Raw genomic sequence first — 15,544 nt, 5'->3', positions numbered from 1 at the left:
CTGCTAAGGGTTTGGGGGTTTTTGTGTAATCCACGCAGCGCTACATGGTAAAGACAAAGATGCTTTGCAGTAAGATAATTATGTAAGAGATGTCCTATCTCTGACAAAAAGACTCACCCATAAATGTCCAACACTCCAATGAAAGAATGCTGTTTTACAGTAGCGTGAAGGGCTTTGTTCACATGATCCACAATCCAGTTAAAGAGATTAGCATAGATATGTTTGGCAAGTGCATCTCTGGCATTGATGGCATGAAGTTTAGAAATTGGCTTGATGTAGGTTTCGGTGGCAGTAGCAAGCTTCCTATGGCAAAGCCAATGGGCCATCTCTTCATACTCCACACCCATGAGGTCGCAGAAGATGGTGAGGGGTTCATGCTTGGGCTAATAAAAACAATCTTGTTAGGTCTTGAAACAGTATTACCAATAGCACACATGCAATCATGCAATCGGAGGAAATGCCTGCCTGCAGTGATCCAACAATTAGCAGCAACAGCAGCTTCCTCAGCTCTTCTTCCTTCAAAACGTAACAAGTTCCCTACCCACTTGTCACATTCACATCTGAAGTAAATTGGTGAATCACAGTTTCCCCAAAGGCATTTTACTATACTTGTGTTCACCAAAAAGCCCCACACAGGGAACCTGCAACCTTTGCAAAAATGAATCACCTAGCTTCGCAGGGATGGACTTGGTATTTTGAATTCTTGTGACTAACTGTCTCAGTTTTGAGTGAAGAAGCTAGATAAATGCAGAGGACAGGACATCAGCTGTGTGCTGGGGACAGAATGGACTACAGCTCCTGAGTGGTGCTCTCGTCTGCTCATATACATCCACGGCAGGAGTGATGGGCAATGGGGCATCGCAGCCCAAGCCAAGAACGAAGAGGAAGAAGTGTGGAAGGGCTTTAGTGCTCTGCTCTCAGTATTTAACACAGTATTTTCTCAGTGAATTCTGGAGACAAACATTAAGAGATTGGAGCACACAAGTGCTGTTCTCTAACTCTCAAATTGGACTGTACAAGTGAAAAAATTGACCTTTGTTTAACCGTGTAAAATCAACTAGCAAGGCTTACACACTTAGATGGGTATGTAAGATTTCTGCATAAAAATCCGTGCAGTGCGTTTACCACTCAACGAGTTAAGATACTACACCTTGTGACTAACAAGCAAACCAATAGCTAGAAATCAAGGAGGACAGACAGGTCTTTCCTCCTAAGGAACTCCCCTAACACTACTTCCTTATCACGTTCACTTTGCACCCTGCGGCTCAACAGCACGCTGACAAGCAGCGTCTTGATGAGGACAGATTACAGGGGACTGTTACTACATGCCCAGTAGCTTCAGGGTACATCAGCTTTATCTTTCTATTTCCACATCCTTCTGACTTCTCTGGGGCTTCTTCCAGTCCTTACAGCATACAGGTCCCATGACAGTGCTGTTACACCTCCAAAATCCAGCTAACTGAGCATGTCTTCTTTGAGTTTAGCCATACCACTTTAAGTAGTTATTGTCAGAAGACAATAATAAAGTAGTAATAATAATAATGAACGCTGCACAAAACAGTGTCACATTAGGGTTAGTCAAGCTGTCATTAAACAAACTGATTCATTCACCCAGCACCATGCGGAGCCCTTCGCTGAGCTCCCTGAAGCACCACCATTGCATCACCGCGCCAGCGCTTCCCAGGCAGACCAGTCTGCATGGCGACAGAGCTCTGCAATGACATGGCTATTGCCAGAGAACAGCACGGCTCAGGTAGCGGATGCCATTGAGCAGACATTCACCGCTGCCTGCTAGATGTTTACCACGTCAGGATAGGATTGCACAGGAACTTGCAGCTTTGTACTAGCTCATTCAGTGGGATTCCTGCATTGAAGATACCCATTACAACACAGGCTAGCTCATCATGTCCTGGGGCTCATCAGCTTTCTACCTGTGATCATTAAATGATGCTTTCTTTGTGGTGAAAACCTTTTTAATACACACCAAAGAGCCAGACTATGGCTGTCGTTTCACAGCAGCTATCTATTAGATCCCACGGACAGATGGTGTCAGACCAGGCACACTGATCATCTGTGGCCCGATGAAGGACCTGTTGTCTCAGCTCCAGAAACTGCTACTGCAGATTCTTGAGAAAGTGACTGATAGTAAAATGAGAACACGCCCCCCCCCGCTACTATTTGAAGAGAGAGAAAGATGAAGGCTGTGTAGTCCAGCAGTAGACATTCAAGGAAAAGCAAAAGGAGAAACTGGTCACTTGTGAATCCAAGGAATAGAAGAGTGACAAGCCAGATCTGTTTTATTTCTCATCTCCAGAATACAGACTTCAGTAAGAAGCCTTGGTCCTCACTGAATGAGGAAGTTTTTTTCAGATCAGACTACGCAGTCCTCATTGCTGACCTCCACAAAGGTAGAAAAGGACTGATACAACCACAACACTTAGATGAGTCACACGAATCATATCTGTATATCCTATGCTCATGTCTAGACATCCCAAAGGACTTTGAGAAGCATTTGCTTTGCAATTATTTAGGCCATTTTGCCATTTAACATTAAAAAAAACCCATCCTGCAAAGCATTTACTGTGGGCAGGGAATGTATTCATGTAGGAATATAAAGATCTAGACACCTGCCCAGGACTTCAAAGCTAGCCTGTCCGGTAGACTTTTCTAGGACAGATCAATTACAATTTTGAAACAAAATTAAGGCAGCCACTGTTATAATACAGAGAGCACTGTCTAAAGCCTCTAAACTGAGAAGAGTTGAATCCATCTGCAAAGAGAACTGTGAAAATGTTAACAAATTAGAAATAAACACATTGCTTGTTTTTATATTGTTACTCTTTTTCAGAAGAGGTCCCTGCAAACAAGCAGAAGGCAGAACTGTCAGAGTAGAAATCATGCCCTTCAGCTCATCTACTACTCACAGGAATAGTGCAGCTGTCAGAATCCCGAGATACAAACTCCACGTTGCCCAAGTGAAGGATGCCAGCAAGGATTCGAAAAATTCCCATCTGGTAGGAATCACTAATCCCTGAAAAATGATGAATAAAACGTTTTGAATGGAGAGAGAAATACAGAACCACAAGCTGCAGCTGATGAAAAATTTTATTAAGAAGAGAAAAACGGTGACCGCCGTGTGTTTTCTTCAGAGACTTTGGCATTTGACGGTACTGCTTGGCTCCACTTCTGTTAAAAACATTTTACAACCAGATGCAAAAAAAATCCATTAAAATGAACTATTTAATTTGCCGTTTCAAAGTGCTTTGTTGGTGACCTCCAACACTGTATATGCCACACCAAGGGAATCTACCATTTACGTTCATATAATGCATGCTCCTCCTACACTAGGTATGTGATTCCACTGCAATTTAAATACCATCTTAATGCAATAGAAGTATCTCAGTCCCAAAGTTTATCAAACTCTCCTGTTTTTAAACACAACAGAGTATGAAGAAAATATATACAAACAATGTAGAAAACACTTGCTAGTATATCGGATTTGGGATATGACTGTGTTTTACAAATTACCTAGCAAAGTGCAGGCCTGCCTGGTGTTTACCATTTCCTTAGCATCATCGACACCATCAATCACCGGGCTTCCACCTTGCTTCGTATAGTGAAAATAATTTGCATTCCCTGTAAGAGAAAAAACAAATCTTTTACACACACTGATGCAGAAATTCACAGCACATCTGTAAAGCTGTGTAATGATTAAGTTGCTCTTGGCAGAATCCATGATTTGAAATATGTCAGTATATTTTTGCCTTCTGGCTCATAGGACCCACTTATTCTGGAGAAGAATTTTTTCAAGATTTAACAGTGCAAGTAAGTATTCTTAAGCTACCTGGTTCCTGCAATAGGCCCTCAAGCATATTCTCTACCTGACCCTGGTTCAGACTTCCACACCTGTGGAATAATCACTTGGGAAGCAATTATTCTCCAAGTCTGAGCCAACCACCCAAGTAGTAGGTGCAGAGTTGACAGCAGCAGCACTTTGGAATTATGTGGCAGATATTATTATGCTATTATTGCATCAGGGTATTTAAAAAATTCAATTTTGCCCATTTTCTTCTCGTTTCTAATTTATGGTCTGGTTTAGTCTTATGAGCATCTGATCGGCTCTGGCTGAGAAGTCGTGGCTGGAGAACTGATAGCTTCATACCACTCTGGGGACAGCACTGGGCTTCACCGGGAGAGCAATAGCTCTCCTGGGTACTGTGTAAATTCCTACAGTTTCAGTGGCCATGCTTCCAGCGGCAGTAACAGACTCCTTTTCTTCTGATCTGCTAAGGTTTCAAGAACGCTGGAAGAGGAGTCTGCTAATGCCTTCTTTAGTTATAATTACATCAGTTCCTTTCTTTCCTGTGTCAGCAGATGTGAATCCTAAATGTTCCAGGATGGTGCAGAAGAGCAGAGAAACACTTTAAAACCAGAATGGTATTTCAGAAATCAGCACTGACAGGCTGTGCAGTTTTCCCACTATGAAGCTAACTTTTAAAAATAAACAAGAAGCACTGAAATTTATACTGAATTTTAAAAATGATGAGGTGATTGCCTGTCCCCAGGTCATCATCATGCCTTTCTTTTACAAAGTACCAGTTCCTGTTAAATGAGAAACCTTTCCTTTATCAACATTTTAATTTGAAAAATGAAAAATTTCACTTATCAGTTTTGTGATCACCAGGTTAGCAGAGATGGTAAAGTAATTGTTGGTAACAGCCCAACTGAAAGCATGCAGATGCAAAATAAGCTTTTCAGGTGCTTATACCAGAAATGGTAAAATTCTCTAGTAGCTGGAGCCATGCAAAAAAGGTTTTAAAGGACCAAGAGAAGAGAATTTCACCCTCGTCACTGGAAAGCTACTCTGGAATCCAGGACATAGTAAGTCCTAGTGATTATAACTGCAGTGTATTAGAGTATGCTGAATAATCAAATCCGTTACTTTCGTTTTATCTAAAAAACACAAAGTCCGAGATCTGCCATTTTAGTTATTTTCAATATATTTTAGTATTTGAAGGTTTAAAAGTTTAGAATTTAAAAGCCAGCAATTCTTCTTTTGGTTCTATGGCTCAAAAAGCTCAGAGATGCTGCTTTGTACCTACAATTGCACAACACAATGAATGTGAATTTCATACCTAATCGTAGAGTTTTAAACTCAGGTAATGCTGCAGAGGCACAAAGTTGGTAAAAGATGTGGTAATTTCTCTCCTCTTCTGCCTTTAAAAAGAAAGGAATTGATTATTTTTCACAACTTAACAAGTGCCAGAAACATCCATGAGTAGAAAAGAATTACTATGTTTAATGCTTTCTCTAGCATTACATTAAGAGCACAGAAGCCACATGGAAAAAGGAAAGATAAATCAGCATCTATCATTTCCTTCTTGATTAATTTAATCCATTTTCAACAGCAAGAAGCATGCAGACATTTTCAAAATGTATGATTTCACTTTTCAGAACTGTGGATTACTATCAAATATAGATCAGGATTCTATGGGTGGGTGGAATGATCATACTTAGAAGCTTTTCATTTTCCAAAAATAACTAATACCATTCGCCTCAGCATTAATAGTAAGCTGGTGAAGGGAGTATCTTTCTTGCCAAGGCAAAGCTGGAATTTTAAAATGAAGGACAAACACAGCTCAGAAGGTTATGACTCATGATCAACACCATAATTCTGAATTTAAGCGCTCTAAATTTCATAACTTCAAAACAAAAAAAAAGGAAAAAAAGAAAAAGACTTTCTTCCAGCTAAACCATGTGCAAGAAGTCTCTCTTATTTTTGAAATATACACTACTTCACGTAACACCCCTACAGAATGCAAACTGTAATTATTTGTTTTATACCTTTAGGCAGCCAGTCAAGGATAAGTCCATTTTTACTGAGCTCTAGACTATAAGGTAGGCAAAGATGGAGAGGAAGTGTGGGAGACAAAAAGGTTGTGGATCGGTTCAAGTATGAAATACCAAAATGAAGAGAGTTCAAGAAAGATGAAATTACATATTCTCATTTGCCTAAATAATGGCAATTAAGACTCATTCGTAATTACTGCGAGAGCAGTGGGTTTTAACAAGAGATTGAAAGTGAGCTAAGATGGCAGCTTTACAAACCACAACGGAGAGCTCTTCTTGAGCACAAGTGATTTCTGCTAGCTTTTGAAGCCCTATTCTGTAATATTATGGTAAGCACAAGCTCCTATCTAGTAGTGCACTGAAAGTATTTCATGTTTAAATACACAGCCTTTTTAATACACATTTTACAACTACGAATAATTCATATAACGAAGGGCTGACTTGGTTTTCCTTTTCTTCCCCCTCCCCACATGTGCTATATTACAAATACACTATTACAGCCACCTCTTAGGGGAGAGAATGAATATCAGCAAGTGATAGCTTTTTTTTTTTTAGCATAGTCACACAAATATACAATAAGAAGATTGCATCAGTATTACCTGAAACACCACTCTTGATTTTTCCAAGAGGTAAGTTCTCATGTTAGCACCAATGATTCGATACCTCTTATCAAAACCAATTTCAATGTATTTCCCAAAGCGACTGCTGTTGTCATTCCTCGTAGTTTTGGCATTTCCAATAGACTGAAAAAAGGGAACATTGTAAAGGTTAAACAGCTTTTAGAAATTATCAAATCTATTTAATCATCTACATGGCTCATGAACACTTAACAACATTAATTTTGTCCTGGTTTCAAAATAATAAAGAATTTAATAAAGAACAATCTCTGCCTGGTTAGCAAGTTACATCAAAATATGCTTATTTCATTAACACAAGATGGGAAGCTGATCTTCCTAGCAATGATTTCACTTCCACACAGTCTAATTAAGGACCTAATAAAACTGTAACAGTTATTTCACACTTTATATATTCATATATGTATGTGTACAGATATATGTATAGTACTTGCAACATCTGTAAGTCTCCCTATCATAAACCCATAGTCCAGCAAACAGCCCCTATGTTCTGTCTGGCTAACAGTTCATTATTATTATTACTCTATAATCAACCACATTTCCAAACTACTTCTGCAAACGTATCATTACAAAGTATTTACTGTGTGCCTAAAAATAATCTAAAAATTAACATGTACAGACTCATGTCATTTGCCTGAAACTGAATCCCTTCCATAGCAGCTTGGTTTCTGACTCAGAAACAGTCTTCAATGCTGCCCTACATGCCTAATTTCTTAGATTAATTCAATACAGCTTCAAACACAATAAACAATATGTATTTCCTCTATAGTATGCGGTCTTGGGATGCCCAGGGCAAATGATGACTGTGGTTCCTAAGCGGTCTTGGTGCACCTCTGCCTTTCCTCATCAGCGTTAGGATTCACCCCGCAACAGAGAGCAGCTGGATATGTCAGAATTCAAGGTATGCAAATCACAACATGCTGAACTTCAAAGAAAAGCATTTTCTCTTCTCAATCAGATCATGGTTTAGACATCATATAGCAATTCACCTTCCAAAAAAACCCTAAAGATATCTCTGTATCAAAAGGAATGGCATTTGGAGCAATTCGGATACAGCACACTGCCTTTTATCATATGCCACTGCGTGTATGTTACCAAGTACCTAACTCTGAAGTGCACCATAACTAAAGAACACAGAGCTGTATCTATGTCCATGTTTCCTAGTTCACGTAGCCATCCATAGGAACTCTGTACTGAAACAAAACTTGAGAAAAACAAATGAGAGCAAATAGCAATGCTGAGTATCGGTATTCCAAATCTGTAAACAAAAGGCCAGTGGATCGGTAAGGGCTAGCCGGGTACAGCACGGGAAGCGGGGATTAGACTTTCAGAAACCCCACCACAGCAGCAGCAGCACGCACGCCTGACCGAGCAGATGTCAAAGTGGGTATCAGATGAACAGCTGCTATAAAGGATGTAAGAACAAACTGCACCTCTGCGGTTCTCAGAAATACTGAATTCATTCAGACTGAACGTACTCAAACTGCATCTCTTGTGTTTTAAAATTATTGCTACTGTGATATATTTTGTTGTTGGTGGTAGCAATATAACATTACAATATTTTCAGAAACCAATTATTACTTTGAAAGGTATTACTTATAAAAACAGTTAAGAAAGTCTTTGGTATTATAAGATGGCTTACCAGAGTACATACTAAGCTGTACAATTCGCGTAGCTATACAGGGTAACAAAGAATGAGAGGCAGGAAATTACATATAAAGGTGTGTTTTAAGACGTGACAATTTCTACATTTGCATAGGAAAACTGTATATAGTTATTGACTACAAAGCTAATTATTCAAATAGTTGCTAGAAACGTATAGTGGTCACTTGATGTTACAGAGTATTTAGTAGGCAAAGATGATGTGAAATTCTGACACTAATGATGGTAGCTCATAAAATGCTGATGTTTACGTTGTTCAAATAGAAATTAAAAAAATAAAATGACCACCTGCTCCTAGGATTTTACAATCAACTTAGCAAATGAGGAGTTTCCTGTTTCTGAAATTAATTACTCATTTTCTTCCTAATCTACATGGATTAATTTGTTTCTGCTGATTTATCAACTGAAGAGTTCGAAACGTTAATTTTGCTATCCTACAATCTGTCTCAAGACCAGATTTCACAACACTCACTCTAAAGCTTATTTAAAGTTCAAGTGTTTGAACTTAAAAGGATCACTTTCATCCAATTATAACAATGTTTAAAGTAATTGAAATTTTACATATACGCAGGTTCACGAAATTGTTGTTATCCCTAGAAAATAAAAATAAAGCACCACCATTGTTTTTTAGTGGATAAAAAAAGGTATGGATGGAAAGTTAATTTCTAGTCCTCAATTTAAATTTCCTTGCTTTGTAAATTAAATCAGACAATTAGTGGCAAGCTACTGACAGGGAGGTGGGGTCCAAGGAGTCAGAGAGAAGGATGTTTGGTTTAGGCTTTGAGACCAAACAAAAGAAGTGGCGCAGGAAAACCTGTAGACAGTTTGTACTTCACCCAGCAAACAAATAGCAAACTGCAGACCCATCCTGCAGAGTCTCTTACCGTAGCTGTCACTTAGCGGACAGGCGGTGAGGATGCGGCCGCCTGCCTGGCCCCAGGTACCACCTCCGTGGTACGCAGGGGAAAGCAGAAGGGGCGTTCAGCACCCCTGGTCCTGTTAGCCACGCACCGAATCTCAACGTGGCCAAGGATGGCACGACACTTACTGCAAACGTTGGAGCAGTGAAAGGAGTACTCTGGGATTAGCTCACACCTGCAAAACTGCCATTGCTCCCCAGGGCCCAGGCTGCTCCCGCTGGGGTAGGTGCAGCTCCAGACAAGGCTCAGCTCCCCTGGCTTCCTCCCATAGCAGGACATTTGGATCCCACAACAGCAGAGCCAGTGCTCATCATGGCACAGCTTGCTTTATCCCACAAAACAGTTTCAAAACACCACACAGCACCACAAACCAGGCACAATTACCTTGTGACAGAACACACACAACTGTGATGGGACAGCTATAGTCTGAGTATCATGAACTCCTCACGCCAGGAGGAAAGAAGGAATAAAACATAGTTCATTTTTAAAAATACCTGAGAAAGAAAACAATGGCAGCATTTTGCATTTCACATTTCACTGTGTGCACTCCATTTACTTATGTCTATCCACTAATACTTCACACTATTGCACAGAGATGCTAAACGTTTACCAAGGCATCAGTTGTCCTAAGCATTTTCTTACGTTGTCCATAGTCATGCGCATGTGCGTGCCTACACACAGCGCTACTTCTCTCAAGGAATTCCCCCAAGACTGTTTCTCTCTGGTGAATCATTTCTTAACATAGTTCCTTAACTTCAGCTACCACTTGAATCTACACAAAGGCAAAGACACAGAAAACAATTCAGATGAGCCCAAGAAATGTTTTCTGCTTGGCCACATCAGAATTACAGCATCTCCTGACCTTCCTGGAGAACAGAGATCCTGAAGCAGGAGGGAACTGGACTTGAAGACTGTTTCTCTCTGGTGAATCATTTCTTAACATAGTTCCTTAACTTCAGCTACCACTTGAATCTACACAAAGGCAAAGACACAGAAAACAATTCAGATGAGCCCAAGAAATGTTTTCTGCTTGGCCACATCAGAATTACAGCATCTCCTGACCTTCCTGGAGAACAGAGATCCTGAAGCAGGAGAGAACTGGACTTGTCTCACAGTCTATTGCCAGCACCCATGCTCCCAAGCCAATGGCTTTGGGACCTGACTACAGTTAGTTACACAAATTTCCAGAACTGAAACATTAGTCTGAGCTAATTATAGCAAAATTACATCTTCTGTCGTGTTCTTCCCCTCTGAAAGAAACTGTGTGCACCTCATGTAACTTTGCTTTCTCAGTCTATCTTCCCTAATCACATTTCCTAAAATTGAACATTTGCTTTACTCAAGAGCTCTCTTCACTTCAGAGTGTAATCTACCTGTCCCCACTGTGTGATGTACATGTTTGGTGGGCAAGCCCAGAAGTTTTAATCCTCTTTCCAATTTTACACACAAAAACAGTCTTCTGCACCTGCATTTAGCCAGTGGTCTGGGAACTACCAGTTTTACAAAGCTGAATAGATTTAAAGCAGTATTCATATAAAAATTACTTTGTTATGTGAAATACATTAACAATACTAAATCATTACCTCCCGTCTTTTCTCAATCTTTCATAAATACTACACAAAATGATGCCTAAAGCACCTCCTGGTAAATGGATTAAAAACAAAATTTTAAAATATATTTATTCTAGGTTCTTTGATCCTTAAAAAAACTATGGATTGCTCTTTCTATTGAATGCTTGTGTCAGCCCCAGAACAACAACTGCAGCTGGAGGGTGGGGGTTAGTGCAGTAGCTCTCTTTCTTACCTCCATGATGGGGTTGGAGGCCAAGACTTTCTCCTCAACATTGGCTTCACTGGCAGATCCACTGACCGTGGCAAAGTACCTCATGGCATACTTAGCAGAGACAGTCTTCCCGGCTCCAGATTCCCCACTGACAATGATTGACTGATTTCGCTCATCTCTGAAACACAAAGACATGTTAATTACCAGCTGTTCTCTCAAGGACACTTATTTTTTGTCCCCCCAACTTGGCAACAACCCTTCCACCATAAATGTTAGCAATACAGCAATAATGTAAGTGCATGTGGCAGAAACAAGGCTGTCAGTGGCCAAGCTGCCTGAGTGGCTGACTGGACCGCCTGCGACCAGGATGCTCAGTCAGGACTGATGCTGCCGCCACAGTCCAGCCAGCCAGCAGAGCTGCTCTGGAGAACCTGGCCACGGTGAAGTACCTGTCACCACTATTCACTACGTGCTTCTGCAGCTACTTCTATCCAGAGTCTCTGCTAAAGTGCTCCACTAAATTATCAGTGCTCATTAGTAAAGATCATTAATGCCATCTTACAGATAGAGAAATCAACAGCAGAGTCAGCAACAGAAACCTTTCGTCCGTCTGATCTAATCACCAGCTTTTCCCAGAATTGTTCTGAATCTGAAAAATTCAAGCAGGGATGTTCAGGACACAAATAGCAGCTCTAGAGTGAAGACGATCCCTTTGTTATGAAGTAATTTCTCCTCATTTAAAAAAAATAATCTCCATCTCCATTTGCTACTAAAACAATTTTCTCTCATCTCAAAGAGGGCTCTATCCATAAACCCCAACTGTATGACTAATAAACACACTACAAAATAACAAGGATAGAAATTAGCAGTTATATAGCCTGAATCTTTTAAAATAAAGACCATACATGCTTTATACAGTATTTTATATTTCCAAAGCAAAAGAAGTTAAAATGAACGGTATTTCAAAATAATCCCATGAGCTGGGTGAGCTTAACTCTATCTTACATACCGGAAAGTAGAGAAAGAAGGAATAAAAATTTACCCCAAAGATATTCAGAGCTGGGGCTGGAACACAGAAAGTATGACCAAGCCCCCGACCAGGCTGCACTTACAGCACAGTAACTGTGAATGAAATTTTGGGCACGCACATGTTCAGGCAGTACATACACAGTCTGCACAGCCTCCAAACGCCTGCTGAGGCCACCAGTAAATGCTATGCAGGGGAAACGAAGAAATATGCATGGAAAAACTATTTGTGGTTTCTGCAGCCTAAAGGTCCTCCAGGAGATCTGTGGTTCTATTTTGGAGATGGTCAAAAAAAAGCTGCTGATGAAATTATGACGCTAAATTGCAGATCACGTTGTTACTCTCAAGCTGTTACCTATCTTCAAAAACATCCCCAAGCCCCCAGATAAGAGCATGACTCCAGCATCCATTTTGTGTTGCACAAAGACGTAGGCTAAAGGAGCCACTGGTTACGTCACGCATCTCCGGGAGAGCCAAGGTGGGATCCATTCAACCGAATGAAGGCATCGGCTGAAACAGGTTTTCCACATTTTTGGTAAAAGGAAATTACTTTAAGTGGCTGGGTGCTGATTTAAATTTAATAGGAAGGCGTTAAGAAGATCAAAGCAACCTAATTTTGTGTTCTCAACTTCCATTTAACACATGAGATAGGTGCGAATGACTACAGCACAGTTCACACATCCACATACACCAAGCTGTCAGTCTCAGTGGGAAAGTTGTGGGAAAGCATAACTGTTCAGCTTGACACCAGGTTGTGTGTAGTCCAGGCTACGGAGACTGAACTGCCAGAGATGCCAGCCTCGGCCACAGGAAAATGAAAACACCCGCCTACGGGACCTTTCCTTACAGCGGCCATCAAGCCTGCTGCGCACACTCCTGAGGGAGGTCTGTGGTGCCTGGGATGGCTTGCGGTAGTGATGGAGATTTCCAGCTGGGAAAGGAAGAAGAAACACTTCTTCCCCGTTGCCCCCTCCCTGAGTCCACTGGCAGTAGACAGACGTGCACGCGGGACAGCCTGTAGCTCTGCCCGTCAGGAGGTGGCGTGAATTGTACGGATGCTCATGTTCAAAAAGAGCAGCGGAAGGACATGAGAGCAGTCCAGCCGAAGACCTAAATGGGACAACCAATAACAAACAATTTTCCGCTCACACAGACAGTTCCTGCAGTGAGTCAAAAACAGAGAACACTTTCTCATAGGACAGGCAGTGCTCTTATATTCCTCCACTGCTCTACCTCCACTGGTAGAAAAAAAACAACTACACCATTATAAAATATGAAACTTCTGGTCTGATTTCAGGAGCTGCCTAATACAGGAGATGGGCAACGACATAACAAGCTTTTCATTTGTAGATCACCGGGTCTGCTTCATGTATTAAATATACGAAGATTCATGAAGCTCAAGTCTTATGAAATGTATCCTCTGATGATTAAGCTTATTTTCAGCTTAGTTCCCAAAGTACAGAAGGCTTTCAGAAAAAAAAGTAATGCAACCTCAGTACTACAGACTTCTAACAAAACTGCCAACAAAAAACTAACTCTGTTGCCAAGAGAGGAAGAACGAAATAAAGGTGTCTCATTCTAACTGTCACATCCCTGAAGGACGTGTGTGTGAGCGTGGAAAGCGCACGCTGGTTTTGCAGTCCCTAGTCCCTCCTCGGGAGCTCAGGAGGGGTAGGAAACACTAGGCTCTTCAGAGCGCTGCAGAGGAGGGAGCTCCATGTTTTCAAAGACAGTAATGAAAAAATGAGGTTGAAATAATTTCTCCTTAAGAATACTGTTGCTAATTAGCCTAGCGTTTCCTTCCCCCATGTCATAAGATACGAAGACATACTCTTCTCCTTAGCACTCATTCATGTGCTCAGGAATAAGGGATCCATTATTATATTACTGTATAAGTACATACACACATACACTTTTCATAAATTCGCCTAGAGAAGATACGGCTGGCTCTGTGAGAGCTGAAAACGTTGCTGCCACCTCTTCTGCAATGAATATTTGTGTTTGCAGCAGCTACGGCAATCATGAGAAACAAAGGGCTCGCTCATTGTCTGCAGCGGAGTCCTCTCGCATCGCCCTGCCAGCGCTCCATCCACGCTCAGAGCCACTCTTGTCTTCAGAAGTACATTAGTCCATTGTTTTGCTTTAACACACTGGAGTGACCATCCTCTAGCATATTATTCTTTCTGCTTTTTGGCAGAGAGAAAGGAAAACACAACGGAACAGCCAAGATCACACTCGACATTTGAGGAAGGAGAAATCAGCGTAACACAACACCCCAAACGCAACAGCGGCAGGGGATGAGCTGTTACTGCCACAACCCCAGGGAAGACTTGGCATATGGACGTCCTACCACAGGCAGCAACATACGTAGTCTTTCAAGAAGGAGGGTAGGGGTAGTCCTGCCAGGCAGCCGTGTCAGCTTGGCAGAGGGCTCTTTTATGTCATTAAAGAAACAAAATGCCACATTGAAAAGAAAGTAACAGGTAAAACAGAATCAAAATACCTTGGATAGCGCATGAAATGTGGTGAGAATTATTTTTAATGGTTTGGTATAAGCAACGGTCAGTCTAAAATAGAACCTCTGCTTATGCCAAATGAAATTTTCATAACCAGGCTGCATTAAAACCAAACCAAAACAACAAAGACCCAAAACAAAACAAAGGAAAAAATCCCCAGAAAACACAAATAACAGCACCCCGAGTTCTTTCTCAGGTATAAATAACGCTTGGAGTTATTTTTAGCTAAAACATTAGCCCTCAACCTTTGACCTGACATTTTGAGCACTTAACATGTCACCAGGCAGAAAAAAAGCTATAATTAAAACTTTCAGCCAATGAAACAAGTAAGTAGGGCAACAGTGTTATGTGTGACACCACTTTGCAGCCTGATGCCACAATCCATTATCTCTGCAATACTTCCTCATCTTCTTGGAGCTTTTTCTCTGAACAAAGCACATAATTAGATGATTTCAAAATTAAGATTACTTCTGAATGGAGGGAAGATTTTAATTATGCTTTTACAAAGAGAAATGAGAGAAAGCAAGCTGGGAGACAAGAAGGTGGAAGAGGCTTCTTTCACCCAAAGGTGGATAATGATCACATCCTAGGATACAGAATTACATTACAGTGATGCAATACTAAGCCAAATTATCTTGAAAAGAGGTGTTTAACCCCAGCAGACTGAAACAGATTGACTGGGAGCAGTTTACCATTCGTGGAAACACAAAGTATTATGTTCAGGCATCGGTCAGGATCACATTCAGCTTTTGCCATTTCTGAACAGTGCAGAAGAATAAAGGAATGACAAAACCAAAATAAAACCTCAGTTTTAAGATGATAGGCCCAAACATTTCACAAGCCAAAATGTGACATGATAGGCTGAGACTGCTTGCACTAGCAGGGGACTCGATTCAGAAATCTTCCATATCCACTCTCTCAGGCCTATACTTTAAGAGTCACGTGAGGGTAACAGCTATTTCTTGTCAAATAAAAGGACAGTAACACACTATGGAATAAATAACTGATCATTTAAAATAGTGTTATCTATCACAAAAATAATGCTGATGTCTAATTGTGAAAGGTAATATTCAGATGCTGTATCCAAGCCATACACAACTCCACTCCTTATGACAAGTAATGGCCATAGAATGAGCAATGAATGTCACTGATT

General features: G+C 40.8%; 1 protein-coding gene across 1 annotated transcript in view; it reads right to left on the bottom strand.

Moving 5' to 3' along the window:
• Positions 1-15,544, bottom strand: part of MYO5A (myosin VA) — a 99,226-nt gene that overhangs the window by 48,667 nt on the left and 35,015 nt on the right. Inside the window, exons 5-10 of the mRNA XM_009276597.1 lie at positions 10,871-11,027; positions 6,450-6,593; positions 5,136-5,217; positions 3,529-3,636; positions 2,925-3,031; positions 118-383 (exon numbers count right to left, since the gene is read on the bottom strand). Of these exons, the coding sequence (XP_009274872.1) occupies positions 118-383; positions 2,925-3,031; positions 3,529-3,636; positions 5,136-5,217; positions 6,450-6,593; positions 10,871-11,027 (864 nt within the window). The remainder of the gene's footprint in view (positions 1-117; positions 384-2,924; positions 3,032-3,528; positions 3,637-5,135; positions 5,218-6,449; positions 6,594-10,870; positions 11,028-15,544) is intronic.

The sequence above is a fragment of the Aptenodytes forsteri genome, unplaced genomic scaffold (genome assembly GCF_000699145.1).
Source record: "Aptenodytes forsteri isolate BGI_AS27 unplaced genomic scaffold, ASM69914v1 Scaffold1, whole genome shotgun sequence".
Taxonomy (NCBI): domain Eukaryota; kingdom Metazoa; phylum Chordata; class Aves; order Sphenisciformes; family Spheniscidae; genus Aptenodytes; species Aptenodytes forsteri.
Note: the sequence above shows the minus strand (reverse complement) of the source record. Positions and strands in the feature narration are given on the sequence as shown.